The sequence below is a fragment of the Cotesia typhae genome, unplaced genomic scaffold (assembly GCF_013202065.1).
Source record: "Cotesia typhae breed Kobodo isofemale line unplaced genomic scaffold, CoteBio_Ctyphae contig_83, whole genome shotgun sequence".
NCBI classification, from domain to species: Eukaryota; Metazoa; Arthropoda; class Insecta; order Hymenoptera; family Braconidae; genus Cotesia; species Cotesia typhae.
The window spans coordinates 394,726-413,425 of NW_027423769.1; the positions used below are offsets into that span (position 1 = coordinate 394,726).

General features: G+C 33.7%; 3 protein-coding genes across 6 annotated transcripts in view; 2 read left to right on the forward strand and 1 right to left on the reverse strand.

Moving 5' to 3' along the window:
• Positions 1 to 131: 131 nt before the first annotated feature.
• Positions 132 to 1,855, forward strand: Rbm13 (RNA-binding motif protein 13). The gene is made up of 6 exons (XM_074252102.1): positions 132 to 244; positions 459 to 505; positions 585 to 1,041; positions 1,117 to 1,224; positions 1,316 to 1,459; positions 1,579 to 1,855. The coding sequence occupies exons 1-6, from the start codon at positions 230 to 232 to the stop codon at positions 1,792 to 1,794; spliced, it is 987 nt and encodes a 328-aa protein (XP_074108203.1). The 5' UTR covers positions 132 to 229; the 3' UTR covers positions 1,795 to 1,855.
• Positions 1,856 to 1,993: 138 nt separating this feature from the next.
• On the forward strand, positions 1,994 to 3,301 carry LOC141533303 (CD151 antigen). The gene is made up of 6 exons (XM_074252103.1): positions 1,994 to 2,205; positions 2,275 to 2,457; positions 2,511 to 2,681; positions 2,739 to 2,828; positions 2,899 to 3,018; positions 3,214 to 3,301. The coding sequence occupies exons 1-6, from the start codon at positions 2,014 to 2,016 to the stop codon at positions 3,274 to 3,276; spliced, it is 819 nt and encodes a 272-aa protein (XP_074108204.1). The 5' UTR covers positions 1,994 to 2,013; the 3' UTR covers positions 3,277 to 3,301.
• Ten-a (Teneurin-a transmembrane protein) overlaps positions 3,300 to 18,700 on the reverse strand; it is a 289,448-nt gene continuing 274,047 nt past the window's right edge. For 3 of the 4 annotated variants that reach the window (XM_074252093.1, XM_074252096.1, XM_074252095.1), the window contains 7 exons: positions 16,626 to 16,652; positions 12,645 to 12,764; positions 11,692 to 11,876; positions 11,412 to 11,584; positions 7,134 to 11,336; positions 6,869 to 7,052; positions 3,300 to 6,789 (listed from right to left, as the gene is read on the reverse strand). In XM_074252093.1, coding sequence (XP_074108194.1) covers positions 5,831 to 6,789; positions 6,869 to 7,052; positions 7,134 to 11,336; positions 11,412 to 11,584; positions 11,692 to 11,876; positions 12,645 to 12,764; positions 16,626 to 16,652 — 5,851 coding nt within the window. In that variant the 3' untranslated portion in view covers positions 3,300 to 5,830. The remainder of the gene's footprint in view (positions 6,790 to 6,868; positions 7,053 to 7,133; positions 11,337 to 11,411; positions 11,585 to 11,691; positions 11,877 to 12,644; positions 12,765 to 16,625; positions 16,653 to 18,700) is intronic. The other variant, XM_074252094.1, reaches the window with a different exon arrangement.

Here is an 18,700-nt window from a genome sequence, read left to right on the forward strand (position 1 = left end):
AAAATTTTCTGACCTGATTTCTACTAAGCCGGCGGTTAAAATTTTAAATTTGAATGGAAATTCGTTTGAGCGCCACCTGCAGTAACAAAAAAAAAATAAACCAATCTTTATTCTGCTCTCTTCAAGTCAGTAATAGTAAACTAATAATTCGACAGACACGTGTGGTGAGAGGTTATAATTTAAAAAAAAGTTTTAATTATTAATAAATAAATTAATTGCATTTCCAAAAATGCAACACGACGATGTAAGTAATTTGTTTTTAAATTAAAATTAATTTAATTGATATTTAATAATTTTGATAATTAAATAAATTACAGGAAAAAAATTAATATGGAGAAATTAAAAAAAATTAATAATTTAATTTTTTGGAACAAATTTTAAAATGACTTCTAATTTTATTTATTATTATTATTATTAAATTATCTTGATCAATATTTATATAATCATTTTTGTTTTAGGTTGTTTGGAGTATTATCAACAAAACATTTTGTTCATTTAAAGTCAAGTAAGTTTTTTTTTATAAACTAAAATAAATTGTATAATTTTTTTAAAGTTAATTGTTTGTAATTATTTTTTTTTTTCAGTACAAAGAGTCAAAGATTTTGTAGAAATGAATACAACTTGACAGGTTTTTGCAGCAGGGCTTCATGCCCTCTGGCAAACAGTAGATATGCTACTGTACGAGAGGAGTCTGGTATTATTTACCTATACATGAGAACAGCTGAAAGAATACACGAACCGAAGAATCAGTGGGAAAAGGTAAAGCTGTCGAGGAATTTTGAGAAAGCAATTCACCAGATAAATGAAAATTTGCTGTACTGGCCCGGGTTCATAAAGTCCAAGTGTAAGCAGAGATTTTTGAAAATAACTCAATATTTAATTCGTATGCGAAAATTGAAGCTGAGGAGACAGAAGAAAATTGTGCCGTTGCAGAGGAAAATTGAGAGAAGAGAAACGAGGCGAGAAGAAAAGGCGCTTATTGCTGCTAAACTTGAGACGGCTATCGAGAAGGAACTTATGGAGCGACTTAAGAGTGGAATGGTAATTATTATTATTATTTTTTAAAATTTATTTGTGAAGAAATTTAAATTTTATTAATTATTTTTAATTTTTCAGTACAATGATATTTACAATTTCCCGCAAAAAGTGTTTGATAAAGCTGTCGAAGCTGTTGAAGTTGAAGGTAACAGTGAAGCTGAAGCTGAAGACGAAACAGACGCTGAGGTTTGTTTTTTTTTTTTTTTTTAATTTATTTAAAATACTAATTAAATATAATTATATACAACTAATATTTTTAATTTTAATAAAATTATAGGAAGAAATAGAAATTGAAAAGGAGCTAGAAGAAGAATTGGAAGCTGATGATATGGAGATGGAAGAAAATGGTGACTTGTTTGTTGAAGCAGAAAGTGATGACGATGATGATGATGATGATGATGATAATTATGACTATGAAGAGGTAAGATTAATTATATATGACTGCTCATTTTATTATAATAAATTTACTGGCCGCGAAATTTCGCTTATTCTCTCAATAATATAAATTAAATTATAATAATGAATAAAAAATTTTTATAGGAGAGTGACGGAGAATCGGGACAAGTAGAACAGGTGGAGCTTTCCGATGACTTTGAATCTGACGCAAGTGACATCGAGGACGCAACTTTGCCCTCGACGAGCAAGAAATCTAAATTGTCCAAACAAAAGAAAGACAAGTCCAAGAAACCGAAACGACCGCGTGTGGAAATTGAATATGAAATAGAAGACGAGCCACGACAAAGATTACGCGCTTAATTTTTGTCACTTAGTTATGAAAATATATAATAATAATATTTTTTACGCTAAAAATACCAAACTTGTTAATTCTTTTACTCCTACTCTCAAACTTTTAATTTATTAATTTAATTATTTTTCTGTAAATAGAAAACTTCATATTAGTGATTCATTTTTTTATATTTTTAAAGAAATAAACAAGCTTATTATATATATTAACATTTCTGAGATAAATTAGGCATGAAACAACGCGAAAAACCAACGGACGACGAAGATGAGTCGGAAGTCGACGAGGAATCCGAGAGCGAAGAATCTGCGGCCTCTTACAAGCAGTATCACTTTCTGGGAATTCCGATTTATAAATTATCCTACAAGCGGCTGCCGAAGAAATGTCTGCGGGTCTCGTTTTTCACTATCAACGCCGCGGTCTTTGTAATAATAATTTAAATTAATTAAATATCTTTTAAAATAATCCAAAAAATGAGTAATTGATTATTAAAGTTGACAGGATTATCCGCGGTAGTCATCTCCATGTGGATGTTGGCAGACAGTAAGTTAATGTTGCGCCTTACCGCCCAGAAATTGTTCGTAACGATTCTTCTCATAATTGGAGCGCTATCGGCCATCTTGGCGCTCGTCGGAATTATAGCGTTTGCGAAAAAGAAGAGAAAATTTATAACTATTGTAAGTTTTTTTAATTTAATTTTATAATTTTAATTAATTTGATTAATTTTTAGTACATTTTATGCCATTCATTGTCCTTGTGTGTCATTTTTATCTGCTCAGTAATGAGCACGTCAGTTTTTGAACGCATTACCAATAAAATACGCGAAGAAATGACCGCGACGATTATTAAATATCATTCTTTAGATTGGGTCACCGAGGCTTGGGATAATACTCAGCAATATGTAAGTAATTAAATTAATTTTTTTTTATTAAATAATTTTTTAAATTAATTATTACAGTTAAAGTGCTGCGGAATAAAATCTTACAAAGACTGGGGAGAATATTTGATGGAAATACCGCAAAGTTGCTGTTCTAAATTAATAGAACGAGTAATTAATTTAAATTTTATTTATTTTTATTGTACTTTATGGATTTAATTATTTATTAAATTTATTTTAGTGTCTTCAAATGTCTCCAGAAGTAGCGTATAAATCAGGATGCTTGAAAAATGCTTACCTGATGTTGAAATCAAATGTTGATACTGTGACAATATCGATACTTTTTATTTCATTTACTACGGTAATAATAATAACGGATATTTATTTAATTTTAATAATTTTTTAACAAATAAATGAAAGAAGAAATTAAAAAAAATTAAAAGTAAATTTTTTTTCAATTATTTTTTGGAAGAAATTTGTTTGTTAAAAAATTATTAAGTAACTGCTAACTTTAATGTCATAATAAATAATTAAAAAAATATTTAAAAAATTTCAGGGGATTAGTTTATTTTTGGCGGTAGGATTAAAGAAGAAATTAAAAGCACGGATGGATTATTGACAGCAATTAAAATACAAATGAACTTAAAAACGGTTTTCCCTTTTTTTATTATCATATATAGATCATATATTTTTTCAAAACACTTAATATATCGCACTTATAATAATAATAATTAATCATATTAATAATAATAATTAATAATTTATAATCAATAGTATAAATTATTGGACATTTAGCATTAAATGTCACAACTGGCAGATTTCGCTTAAACTTTTCTTCCGAGCATTAGATTTTTAAATAATTTATTTTTAAAATAAATATATTTACTCTCGCCCGGATTTACTCGCGACAATATTAGTACATACATTTATTATTTAAAAAAATTTTTTTTAATTACTGTTTTTGAGAAATTTTAAAGATTTCGTTCAATAAATTTAAAAGAGTTACAATTAACTCTGTGTATCGTATATAAATATTAAATATTGACAATCGATCAAGTGCTTTTTATCGTATTTTGAACACGTTATTAATAATAATAATTATTATTCTTATTTTATTATTATTTTATCTGATTTTATTTTTTATTTTTAATGTAGATATTATTTGTGAGATAGGATAATAAGTTATTTATTTATTTTTTTATTTATTGGGCTGTCGTTCAAATCAGGCAGATCATCCAATTACAGATATATTTATATATAGATTTATATTTATATTTATAATATATTATTGTAATTATACTATAGCAAACATCGTGACTATTTACAATAAATACAGTCGGTTATTATTATTATTATTATTATTATTATTATTATTATTATTATTATTATTATTATTATTATTATTATTATTATTATATTATATTTTTAATATATAAATAAAATATATATTATATATATAGTTTTTTTTAGATTAGGGTTTACAGCGTGACAGTAAACGGCAAATTTTTACTCAACGTAACTTCGATAATTTTTCTTCAATTTATTTCTTCTCAATTTTGAAGCTATTTTATTTTATTCGATTAAACCGTGCAAAAATCTACTGTAAAATTTAATTTATAATTAAAAAAAATTATTTTTAAATCGAAGAAATAATAAATTTATTTAATAAGCTTTCTTATTCTGAAAATCTATTTAAATTTACTCTAATCTTCTTACGTCTAAATACATTTCTTTAGACAATACAGATCTTAATCTATAAAAATACCCGACACTACAGCCGAAGACTATAGCGCGTAAAACGTATTAAATAGATTAAGATAACCCATAAATATATTTAAAATTTTAATAAATTTAAATAGATTCCAAAAACAATAAATTTATTCTGCATATTATGTTTTTAATTAATCATATTAACAACGCGACTAATATTTGACACATTAAAAAATATTCTAGTTACTTTATACATAAAAATAATCTTGTAAAAAAACAAATCTCAATAAAAGAGTCGATAAATAAAAAAAAAATATATATTATACAATATATATGTATGTATAGAAATTTAAGCGACTGATACTTAAATTTATATAGATATATAATTATAATTATTTCACTTTTTTTTTTTTTTTTTTTTTTTATATTTAAATAAGCAAGCACATGTATTTTTCTTCTTCTTTAAGAAATACGTATTACAGTACACCGATAAATGATCGATTCGGTATTACTCGCTTTTCGCGGTCGTAAGATCAGCCTGTAGACTTTTGATAAGTCCTTTTTCATTATATCAATAATTATAATTACTTAAAATTTAATTAATAACTAATTTTATTATTAAAACATTCTCACGTATCACTTAGAACAAACATCGTACATGGACGCTATCGCTATCATTTAAAAAATATCGCTCGCCTCCATTTTCTTCTTTCAATGTCTGCGATCCATTTTGTTTAACCTCGATCTATGCCAAGCAATCAATTGCACCACTTAACACTGGAGGATAAGCACCACGTAATTTGTAAAAAATTAATACAATATAATTAAAGTTTGTAATTCGGATCGCCAATTTTTATAAATTATTTATCATATATATTAATATTATTATTATTTAAAATAAATCACTGCAGTCTTACTTAAAAAAATAATATTAATCAAAGGTACATTTGTCAGCAAGATCTTCAACAAATATAATATTCAATCGTATACAATTTTCCATAACTTTCCATCGGTTTATTAGCTTTTGTCGTGTTAAGCTAATTTTATTGACTAGGATATCCACCCGGTTGATAAATCTCATTGACAAATAGTACTCCAATTATAATTATCGGTAAAGTCGCGTTATTAAACGCAAAGCTATCGCACAGAAGCTATAATGGCCGTTACATGATATAGTTTGCCGGCAACTGTACGACTATTCTTCACAAAAGTTTATTTCTTCACACCATTATTATTTATATTTTTAATTTTATAAATAAATTAATATTATATTAACCACAATCACCCACATACTCAACCTAACACTCTACGGTTTAATAATTATTTATAATTAATCGATTAATTGTTTTGGCATCTGTGAAATACACAAATAGACTTTGGTACAAAACATTTTGATAGTTGATGTGCATTCTGCATTTAATTTTTATTAATCTTAATAATTAATAATTAAATTACTATATTATTTAGCATAATCCATCAAGTCGCCAGTATTTGCAAACAGTGGAGGTGCCTCTCCTCCTGCGTCTCTTTTTACTCGACGAGTCTGTTATCTTCTTGACGAACCTAATATTATAAGGATCCTCTGCTAACTCTGGGTACAATTGGGCGTCATGAATGTACTCTCCATCATAATTAGAAGCTGACCCGTCCTTTAAAATCTCATCTTGCTCAGTGACCATCCACTCAATGGAGGTCGGAGTATTAACCTTCAGCGCTTCGCGCTCTCTGTGCCAAGCTTTGCGAATCGCAGTCATTTTTGCGTGATGAAGAAGTCTTTGTTTTTCTTTCTCAGCTGTGGTTCCGTATCGTAAGTTAACAACATAACTAGCGCCGTGAATTTTAACATCAACAGTGCTGCCACTTCCATTTTCATTCTCATGAAAAGTGACATTAACTTTCCCCCCGAGACGCTTCAATTGTCCGCGGTCGTCATTGGACTTCCATGTTTCTTCTTTGACAAAGTAAAACGCGTCTTGCTGCGCGTTGTGTACCACAAAACTGAACGGCAAGAAGTAAGATCGGTTGAAAACTGTCGTAAAAACGTCCCTGTAAATTTGATTAGCAGCCGGTACAGAAGAGACAACTGCTTTACCATCAGCGGTTCGTGAAACAAGAATTCCTTGGCCGAATGGCGGATCTGAAGCCGCTCCTAACCTCGAAGGAATAAGCTCACTCGGGTCTTTCTTCAGCTCAGACCTAGGAGGCGCTAGTAAAGACGCCGCGTCGCCTGAATGACGTTGAGCAATGTGCGCTAAAAATCCCGACTGAACACCCAGGTTACGTGTTTTCTTTTTACCGCCGAATATTAGAGCCTGGGGATTCAAGGAAGGCGGAACTTGGTCGTCGGGCAGCTGTTCCGGGAACAGTTGAGGCGCCATGCTCTTCAGATCGTAGCCCAATAAGTTCAGCCATGATATGTGATCTGCAATTAATATAATAATTTAAGTTTAAGAAATTATAATTTAAAGTTTTAAAGTTTCAAGTTAATTTAAGAAGCTAACCTGTCGGTTGGTTCCGTTCTCGCGCATGTCTAACATCTATTGGGTCATTGCCGTTGAATCTGTACAAATGAAGGTGTGTTGGTGTCGCTACACGCTCGAGAACGTTTTCCCACAGTGGCGACATCCATTGGCCAATCAGCGGATCATATACTTTACCGTTCGGCATATGAACCAGGGAAGTAACCTATCAAACAAATACAATTTTAATTAATAATTAAGTTAAGTTAGGGAAAATAAATAAATGAATAGTAAATTAATAGTAAACCTTATCCAAAAGCCCTCCACAATAGTCGACCGGCAGATAAAGATAAGGATTAGAGTCATAAACAATATGCCCATAGGGAGATCTCATAAGCTCTCTAATACCCTCGCCGTACTGATTAAAAATCATAATAGGCGTACCACATTGATCGGTGGCAATATAATATTTATGTCGGTATATTTGAGCGTAAATCAAATGACCACGGTCGTCATAAATCAGCGACATAACTTTTCCGTCCCGAGGGCTGTAAATCTGGCTGACTTCATGGGGGCGCTTTTGATTGTTGTAGAAGAATTGGGTGACATTGCCGTAATTATCTTTGCGTGTGGCCAATCTGTCCAAATGGTCGTAGTAATACCTGACGTCAAATCGTCCCTTCTTGGTGGCTCTTATCAAGAGCCCCTTGGCGTTGTAATTGAACCTTTCTTCCCTAGCGTTTTGGATTACTTGCCCCCGATTGTCATACTTATAGAGCCCGTCGCCAAATTTGACAATTCTATCTAAATTATTGTACTCCATGGGGATGGTGTTGCCCCGGTAGGTCAGCGAGAGCATGTTTCCATTGCCGTCGTAGCGGAAGCCCCAGGGTTCCTGAGCGTCGATACCCGTCAGCTGGCCATCCGAGTCCCAGGTGTAGTTCTTAACGTTAGTGTAAGTATTGACGCCGACATTGCTGGTGTCTGTTCGTGTTTGGTTGATCCTGCCCTTGGAATCATGGGTGAATTCCATCCTGAAGACAACCAGACCATGGATAGTGACCTTTACCTGAGTCTCCAGGAAATATTTATCAGTAACACGAGAAAATACCGCAGTACCGTCGTAAACGATCGTTTCATTGGCTGCCGGCCGAGTGACCTTGAACTGGCCGATCTGTTCAAGAGCTCCAGTCTTGGGGCTGTACGCCATTGTGTGAGCTGGCAGAGTCTGCCCGCCAATTCTGCCCTGGACTGCAATTAACCGGTAGTTCGCGTCGTAATCGAATGTAAACTTGGCGTTGCTCAGTCCTGTCTTGGCTTCAAAGTCGATCCGTTCTTCAATTAGCAGCCCTGCGCTGTACTGATAGTCCCAGCGATACTCTACGTCTTTCTCCGTGTGGATAACTTCCGAAGGAAGACCGCTTTCGGTGTAGCGGATCTCGCTCTTGCCATCTCCGTGGACTATTTCCGACAATTGGCCCCAGGGATGGTAGCGGTAGACAATTCTTGCCCCGTCGCCCGGGAAAACAGTCTGCAGAAGATTACCCTCGTGGCTATAGTGCTGCAAGTAAGACCTGGTGCTTCCAGGAGGCGTGTAAGTTACTCTCAAAAATCCCAGAGAAGCCTGACAGGAGAATGAGTGTTGAGTTCCCGATGGCAAAGTAATGTGTCTGAGTCCTCCATTTTCGTCGTACTCCAGAGAAAATTCTCTGTTGCTCGCCAGGGTTATTTTGCTGAGCCCGTTGAAGTTGTTGTAGGAGTAGCGCTTGGTGCCGTCTTGGGAGTTTGTTACCTCGGATAATTGACCGCGTCGGTCGTAATTATAGGACTCGTTAGAGGCGCCCCACTGCCAGGTCTGAATCCGGTTGAACCTGTCGTAAGTAATGTTGAGACAGTGGCCGTACTGGGGCTGCCAACTGAGCGGTAATCCCGCTAAATCAAAGGTGACATTCAACAATGGGTTGGATGGGTGAACATAGAAGGTTTCACGTCTGAGTAGCTGCTCAAATTTAACGCCGATTACCCGGGACTCGTTGACCCATATTTCGCGATTCAGAGTCTGCTGTGGATGACTTACATCTCCGACTAGATTATACGTTGTTGTCATAATATTTATTAATTCACCAAGTGTAAGCACCTGGTAGCTCCACATAGGAAGCATTTCGGCTTCAACGGGCAGAGCAGCCTCCAGCAGCGGGTGCTTTGTTGTTGCTGCTGTGAGTACACGTCCGCCGCTGGGCAAAATAACTTCAAGACTATTATTGTTAGGGAAAGAGGTTGCGCGGTGGACCTTTGCCGCGTCTGTTATCGTCAATAAATTCGAGCGGTCTTTATGCATTTTAAACTCAATAACACGGTTCTTATTTGTCTTGGCTAAAGCCTGCAAGGGAGCCTCTACCTTAACTGAAAGAGCCTCGTTGTCTGCTAGCCCGGACGTTAGTTTAATATTCTCACCTGTCGGTAGAATTATGTTCGCTACTCGCCCCAGTGTGTCGTAGTTGTAGATGTAGGTCTCTCCGCCTCCACATCGGCTGGTCAGCAGTCCGGTCTCGCTGTCGTAATCCAGCGAAATTTCTGATCTTCCTGTTTCTGTCAACTTCACCAGGAAACCTATTCCAGATATCTTCAGCTCGGACTTGTGGTCCTGAGTGTTCTCAATAGAACTCACCACGCCGCTATAGTCTCTCAGGAAGGTAATCTTGTTGCCAGCGCTGTCAGTTACCGTGGATAACTTTCCAAAGCTCGTGTTTTTTGAATACAAAAATGAGTACCTGGTGGTTCCAGTGGTCAAGTCCTTGGTAGCGACATGCTGCCCGTATCTATTAAAGACATATATTTCATTTGACGGAGGGTAAGGAATCTGGAACTCTCCAGGCTCGACCAAATTCGGTAAGTAAGGTTTAAGAGCCAAAATATGGAGATTCCCTTGATCAGCAACATGCAGAACTCCATCCGGCGTGACTGCTAGCGCAGAAATCGCCGTGAATTTAGTATTAGAAGACAGCAGAGTCTCCGTGCTGCTTGTATCTTCATTGCAAGGACAGATGTTGAGATTCTTGGTGACATTGCTGCATTCGCATTGATCCCGGAGTCGTTCCTGGAGTCTGCCAGCGTAGTGAGACATTTTCCCGGAAGAATCAACAACACGGATCGAATTAACCCGATGAGAGTCGCTGTCAGCAATGTAGAGTTCTCCGGAGGGACTGAAACTCACCGCTAAAACGGAGCCCAGCACTTGGTCGGACTTCTTATAGCCTACGCCGCTGCCGTTGCCTCTGATTGTCGAGTTAATCTTGAGATCTTGAGTGTTGGCGCTGCTGGTACAGTGTAAAGGTGTTCCAGCGACAACGCGAACTTTGAGGTCGCTAGTGAGCTTAAGAACAAGTCTGTCATCGATGAAGTGGAGCGTTCCGTCAAGAGGGCTCAGCGTCAAGCCGGTAGGCCACTGCAGCTGGGCTTGGTGGGAAGGAATGGCGCCTACGCAAGGTGCAGGGGACCAGTGGTTGTGATGGCCATGGTGTCCAACCAGCGTGTGAATAATCCCGTCGGGATCTACCGCTCTGATGTTAGTTCCGTCGGCGATGTACATTGTTTTGTCAGCTGCAATGGCGATGCCCTTGGGATGAGCCAGCTTAGCAAGTATCGCGGGACCCCCGTCGCCGCAGTGGCCTTCATCACCTGGAATACAACGCTCTCCGCTTCCTACAACCGGCTCGATGTTGATGCTCGGGTCAGTGACTTCTTCCAGGGACAGGGCTCTTAGGATTCGGTGCTTCTCCGGGTCGCTTATGTAAAGATGTCCGTCTGCAGGTGACACACAGAGGTAGTACTGATAAGCGACCTGAGTCGCGCTTAGAATGAGAACTGTGTACACATTGCCTTTGGGAGTGATACGACGGACTAAATTAAAGTCGCCGACGTAAATACTCCCGTCTGGACCGCTGGCCAGGGCCACTGGAGTCAGCAGTCTCGCGTCAATGGCGAGCCCGTCGCAGTTCTGGCAAACCAGACTGCGCTGGGACCCAGTACCCATCACTACTTGGACAGTTCTTGGGTACTGCTTAAAGTGGAGGGTCGAGCCGTCTCCCTTCTGGAGGATCCCTTCGTGAAAGTTGTAGTGGTGGTGAATGTCCAGTCCCCAGCCTCCAATATCAGAGATGTCGACATCGAACCCTTGAAGGGTGGCAGTCTGGGTCTCCCAGATAATCGAGGGGCAGCTGGAGTGCTGGTACCCGACGGAGACTCGGGCCTGGGCCACGCCGTAGACTTTTTGCTTGTAGACGTTCCGTTTGTTCCAGGCGAACGTATGCGTCAAATTTGGATCCGCTTCGTAGGTCTTTGTGTGGACGGAGCCTTCTATTTCAACGTGGACGTGCACGTGGGTCAAAGATATTGGAATCACTGGACCTGTCAGCTGCATGCGGACTGTTGAGAGGTATCCTGCTGCTTGGCTGCTCTGGTACATTAAATGGACGTTGGAACCGGGGATCGGAATGCTTTCTTGGACAATCTGGAGAAGTTTAATTTTATTTTGTTAAAATTTTATTAGAAATTAAAATTATAATCATCATTTTGGATTACGAACCTGAGTTTCAGCTAAAATCAAGCTGCGTCCGGGCATCCCACCGACTTTTTCGGGCATCCAAGTCCCGACTATGATCGGCCGGAGGGTCTCGTGGTCATGCTCCATGCAGGGCTCCCGGAAAGTTCCGTTGCTGACAAACAGCCCCATCGACAGTCCGGGGAATCCTGGGAATCCTGGGAGGGTAAAATAATTATTAATTGTATTTATTTTTATATTGATTAATGAATCAAATTGCAATTGGGACAATGGTTTGGTCGAATGATAGAAGCAAAATGCTTACCAACAGCTAGAATGGGCGGCAGATTGGATTTATGGGATTTCCGTTCCTGAGGCAAAGTCATTACGACCGGTGGTAATACAACTATTTGATTCCACGGCACAAATACCGTCCTGGTGAGTGGATCAAAGGGGTTGCGCTGGAACTGAAGTGTCACTGCTCCTCCACCATTCACGAGAATGTCGAACCTGATTACGAGATATCAATGAAATATTTGTAAGTGAATCATCAATCATTATTTGCTTCGATTGCTACGGTATCTTTTGCGTCACGCGTGCTCTCTACCATGTCTAATGATGTTTAGTGTCTCGAATTTACAGCTTGACAATCGAATGCCCGGAATATCTTCACTCTATTACTGTTTGTAATTAACAATCGGTATTTTAATTGATTTATTTCTCTTTAAAGGATTTTATTCTATTATTTCTCTGGAATAAATTAATAAAACTGTTCTTAATTTTTTTACAAAATATTTTATAATTTCTCAATAAAATTGACTGACGATTTAATCTTTTTAAAATGAAATATTAATCTTTTAAGTAAGAATTAAAATGAAAATATAATTAATTATCTAGATCTATTCTCTCTTTACAGATAAGAGTTATCATAACCAAATGCTTGTTAATTTGAGTGAATGAATTTCTGTTGATAATTCATGATATTAAATCGACAAGAGGATTTGTCCGTCTATAACACAGAAAGGCTAATCCCCATAATACCCATAGGTACGACGGAATAATTAGCAAGCTTTCAGCAGTATTGAATTTAGCTTTGTCGTCTCCTTTTTACTTCCTGCTTACTACTACTTGGTTACTAATTAAATAGCAATACCAATCCCAATGGTCATAATCACAGCAATATCAATAATTACAAGGAAACCGCCGATTAATGTCTGTTGTTTTAATTAACTAAAACTAAAAAATAAAATTATTTATTTAATAAAATAAAAATCTCACCATCCGCCTGCTCTTGTCAGTGTAAATCCAAATCGTGATGTTCTGTCGACTGATACACGTATTCCGACTATTCCAAGTCCTTGTTCCGTAACAACTTGGCCCCGCATCACTGCGACTCGACTGTGACAAATGTCAAATATACTACGTGCTTCTAATTTATAATATTATTATGTGTAATGCATGTTTTATAGTCATGTATAATGCCGTTTTTTGACAATGATATTATTCACGAGACAACTGATTTGTTTTATACATACATAAATTAGAAAAATAATTTTCCAAGCTTAAAAAATATTGATTATTTCAACTGGACGAGTTGTTTCAGGTGATAAATATCGATCGGGAATTGGCAATTGATGATATGACCGTTGTCATTAATTATTCTCGAGGATTTAAGCTAAACTAGCGCACTGCGCTAAAATCCATCCATCCAATTATTCTATATCATCTGCAGAGTATGTATGTATAAACGAATCAGCTTTCCCGATCAACGATTCTATGCGATTTAATATTCTCACTTTGCTTGCTTTGGATACAGAGAATGCGCACCAGATCGATAAGCGCTCTGCCAACAAACTCGCTCTCCCATTCCCATTCTATCCTCTATTACTCTATATATATTTATGTATATGAAACAGAATGTGGGAATGCTTGACCGGGCCGAATTTTGAAGTGACGAGCGGAACAAATAGATTTTACAACTGGACAATGAAATTTGCCTTGAAACTGATACATATTTATTTAGATTTTAATATTTTATTTTTACATCTCATATATTTTATAAATTTAATGCTTTTAAAAAAAATAATTAGACATTTTTCCGCAAAAATAAGCGCGAGAATATTAAACCGTTTGGAATTGTAAAAATATTCCTTGTAACATAGAGTTGATCAAGTCAAATGACATTGCATGCATATATTGGGTAAATATATATGTAATACGTATAAATGTATGTGTATGTAAATTTTAAAATGTAGATTTATATATATATATATATATATATATATATATATATATATATATATATATATATATATATATATATATATATATATATATATATATATAAAAAGGGATTGCGTTAAAATGTTAAATTGTAAAGCTTTAAATTATTTAAGCAATCGTGTGCTGAATGATAAAAAGGCGATAATAATAATAATAATAATAATAATAATAATAATAATAATAATAATAATAATAATAATAATAATAGTAATAATAATAATAATAATAATAATAATAGTTATGATTGCGTTGTAAAGTTTGATATGATATGCAAGAAAAAATGGTGAGTATATTTTTAGTGCACGGGATATTATAACAAATGTTACAACGAATTATACCCCGAGCTCGTGGAATATTATTTCGTTGCATACATAACAAGCTATACAAACATGATGCATATTTTGATAATAAAAATATATAGATTGTAATTTATATATATATTTTTATCATTTGTTGTGTGTGAATTACTATGTAAAGTATTATATAATGTTAAATAAATATTTAAGTTCCTAATGAACTTGCGAACATGGGAGAGTCAGCTTGGAGGATCGCACTCCCTGGTTCATCTTTGGTACTCTCCCAAAATAATTTTTTTTTTAAATTACTCGACTGTATTTTTAATAGGTGAGAAGAGAAAAAAAATTTTTTTTTTTTTTCAATTAAATATTTTAATAATTTAATTTTTAAAAATTGATTTTATTTGCGGAAAAAAAATACGGTCGAGCAAATAAAGGTTAAAAATGAAAAATTTAAAACCACTTGAAATCGTTGCAGCTTGCAGGGTGCCGATCTTGAGGACCAACACAGTCCAGGGTGGTGCTGATCCTCCAAGTACGAGCACAGCAAGGCGGCAGGCACTGTTGTCAACTACTTAATAATTATTATTTCAAACCATAACAAATGGTAATTATAAATTAAATAACTAAATATAATGAATAATAATAATTATTATTAAAAAACACATTGAGATAAGTACAGACACCAACCTATAATAATAATAATAATAATAATAATAATAATAATAATAATAATAATAATAATAATAAGTAATAAATAATGTAACGAAAATAAAAAAACTAAATATAATAAATAAATAAATAACGAGCGGTGTCTCTCGCGCATGTATGACTCTAAAGTCGGCAATTGTATATTTATTTATAAAACAACGAATTATTATCAATTATTTATTATATAATTATTAATTAGATTAGTAAGAAAATATATATATTTAAAAAGATCGCGGAGTAATCGAGGCACATCGGCAATACAGAGTAATTGCATTTATTGCCGACATATTATCGCGTGCACATGCCTCATTTTATTTATTTTTATTCCGCGGTCATTTCATCGAAATTATTATCGAGTGAAATGACCCGTCATTTTTTTTCTTTTTTTTTAAAGACGTAAAACTTTAACAATATTTAAAAAAAATTTTTTTTTAATTAAATTTTTTAATTTAAATATGAAAAGTATGTTTTTTTTTTTTTTTTTTTTTTTTTTTTTTTTTTTAGCACGAACAAATTTACGGGAATTTAATAATATATTGTTGTCTTTTTGTAGGTTTGGACGGAAATAGACAATGGACAGACAGACACAAGGTTGTGGTTTGTTGGGTCTGACTGGATGGGGTTATTTGTGTGGTACACTGTAGACAGTACAGACTTAGACAAAGGAAGGATTATGATTGGAGGTATGTATTTATTAATTAATTAATTAATTAATTAATATTAATTTTAATAGATAAACTAGTTACGTTAGTTATTAATTGGAATAATTTGTAGGTATTGTTATATTAACCATTAATTAAAAGCCGAATTAATTTTGGTCACCCGAGTGTGCTGTTATTTTGTTGTTGTGTGTTAAATTATTCAATAAGTCAACAAATTCAATATAATTTAAATAAAATTAACAAAATTAGAGTTTAACGAAATGGTGTAGCGCGCAATTAACCAGCGGTAATATAATATATATAATTATTTTTTATATATATATAAATATATATATCTATATGTAATTTTAATTACATATATTTATATATACGTGTGTGTGTGTACAAAATGCTAAAAGGACGTTCACTAGACAAGGTTCGACAAGGATACAATGAGTACAAGCCTCGCAACACAAAAAACAACACAAGACTCAGGAAATTTTTTTTTTTTTTTTTTTTTCGTTTTAATTGTATTTTTTTTTTTAGATTTAAATAATTTTGAAGTTAAAAAACATGTACAAGTCTAATTTAAATGGGACTAAAACGTACTAGGACAAGACATACATAACATAAAATTATAGTTTTAAAGAAAAATCTGACAACATCACAGATATTTAGACATAGAGACTGCTCGTATGAGTTTTGGTCATTATACTCCGATTATTATTTTATTTTTATTTTATAGTACGTGGAATTTTTTTTTTTTTTTTTTTTATCAAAGCGACTTTTTATAGAGGAGTCGGAAAAAACTCCAAAGGATGAATTTCTAAAAATAACGATCGGATTGACATCGGAGTATAAGGCCCGTGAAAAGAAGAGCCAAAAAAAAAGTGAAACAAGCTTAGTACAAAACAATGAGACCGATAATAAAGTCGAGCAAAAAATAAATGAATAAATTTATATTTTAAGTAAATAAATGTAAATAAATAATGGACTGAGAACCGAAGATAAACGAGCAGAACAAATAGACATTTATAAAAATGATGATGATGATGATGATGATGATGATGATAATAAAAAGTGTAACATAAAATAATAATGTTTAAAAAGAGACAGGCCAAGAGTATGGAGCTATGAAAACATGTATATTTATTATAAATTATAAATTATAATATATATATATATATATATATATATATATATATATATATATATATATATATATATATTTATGAATATGTTTTTGGTAACGAGCGGGATGCATAAATGACTGGACATATGAACGTTTGGTTTGCATTTTTGTTAGCGAGAGCTGAGCTGCAACTTACCCCGGTGTAAAGGAACTCCAGAACGCACTACGTGTGGGAAAACCAACGAGAAGAAAGGGCGTTACAGTTATCACGGTCACAGAACACCCATTTGCGCGGGTAATAACGATGCTCGTACGCAACATTGCACCCCGAGAACAAAATTCGCAACACGTTACATACGGTTTTTATTTATTTTTATTTTTTTTTTTTAAATTAAATTAAATTAAATTTATTTATTAATTAATTAACAAAACCGTTGACGCGTGCGATCGAGAAAGCTTACTTTCATAAATTATCCTCTATTGTTTGTTTGTTTAATTATTTAGTAATTTAAATTTAAATGAAGCTTTCTCGAACTCGAGCTATTCATTCATCCTTCTGTTCGTTCACTCGTTCATTTTCCCATTTTTACTTTTTATATAAATAAAATCTTTCTTTCACTTACTCTCGTTGTTGCAATGTTCTGTACATTATTTAAAGACACAATAGACGTAGACATACTAATCAAGCGTACTTTGTCGTACATACTATTGTATTCTTCAATCATTCATATTTATACCATTCGCTCGTTTTCTACTGACAAAAATTAAGTTGATAAATAAACTTGATATTTTATTAAAAAAAAAAAATTTTTAAATTTTATTCATAAAAAAATATATAAATACTTAATTTTTATCAGCAGATACACTCAATACAACATATAGTGGTACTTTGATGACAGACACAAGTTGTCAACGCAAACAAATGAAAAAAGGGAGTAAAAAAATAAAACAAACTAAATTAAAATAAAAAAGTATAATTTATAATTATTTATCGTAGGTTTTATTCAACTGTTTGTGTTAAAAATTTTCTCTATGAGATTGTTTGTATTGGCTTGAATACGAAAACAAAAAAATCTAAATAAAATAACAGCGCAACGTTACTCGGTTGGTAGAAGAGAACCTCGGAGAGTGATTATCGATCGCAGCAGACTAGTAGAGTAGTGGAGCTATTCCCATGTGTGTCTGACAAAACTTTATCTTTTCTACTCTTCTACACTCGACTCGAAAATCGATTACACGGCCTACTGTGCTCCTTCCAAAGGTTGTTACTACTTTGTTAACGTTGCCGTACTTTATATACAATTTAACATTATTTTTCTAACAGAATAGCGGATCTACGGCGCTTAGAAACTCCTGGAATATAACCAAACCGATTCCGCTCTACCTGGAGCAGTATGTAGATCTCCACACACACAACACATACTTTTTACTACATACTACATACTACAGGACGTCGCTCTTAAATTTACTCACAAGATCAACGTCTCCGAGTCACTTTACGTCAACAAGTGATTTATTTTCTCCCGCGACAATTTAAAAGTTCTATGCATCGGTAAGTGGCTTTCCAGGTATGTGTAAGTGCTTTACAATCAGTTCAATATTTTTTTCTAACTCGCGGTAATTTAAAAAAATTTTTTATTTATTTATTTTTTTTTTTTTTTTTTCATTTTAATTATTAAAATTAAATTCTGCAAACACATGTCGCTGATGTGTGACCTGGATTGACCTCGGCGAATCGATTTGACTAGACATCTACCGTGATTATGACGTATATTGATTGACAAATAGAGAATATCTCCTGTCTTCCGGCGACAGCCAGCAAATTGATTGATACCTGCGATATCTTTCGACTTAATTCCCGTTCTATATTATTTTACACTCGGTACTGTACAATATACAATATAAAATCTAAAACTCGGTCGCAATCACCCAAAAAAAAAAAAAAAAAAAAAAAAAAAAAAAAAAGTTTAATCCACTTGTAACTTGTGTCTGTCATCCGGTAATCCGGCATCCAGTTGATAAATTAATCGTTCTTTGTAATATTTATCAACTCAATGCTTGATTAATTACCATTTCCTTTCGGTTTGCCCAAGCCTAAGTGAATCATGGGCAATTTTTAATTTATAAAAGTGCACATTATCAAATAGCTTGCATTTATCCGATTAATCTTAAACTAATCTTAGCAATTTAAAAATTTTAGCATTTAATAAATAAAAATAAATGATAGTAAATTATAATAATGATATGACAATAAATAATAAATAATAATTT

Bases quoted from the DNA above. Each gene is read 5' to 3' on its own strand.
- LOC141533303 (XM_074252103.1), top strand. From the start codon at position 2,014: ATGAAACAACGCGAAAAACCAACGGACGACGAAGATGAGTCGGAAGTC. The intron at 2,458-2,510 runs GTAAGTTTTTTT...ATTAATTTTTAG, and splicing joins AGAGAAAATTTATAACTATT to TACATTTTATGCCATTCATT. The intron at 2,829-2,898 runs GTAATTAATTTA...AATTTATTTTAG, and splicing joins GTTCTAAATTAATAGAACGA to TGTCTTCAAATGTCTCCAGA.
- Rbm13 (XM_074252102.1), top strand. The intron at 1,042-1,116 runs GTAATTATTATT...TTAATTTTTCAG, and splicing joins AGCGACTTAAGAGTGGAATG to TACAATGATATTTACAATTT. The intron at 1,460-1,578 runs GTAAGATTAATT...AAATTTTTATAG, and splicing joins ATAATTATGACTATGAAGAG to GAGAGTGACGGAGAATCGGG.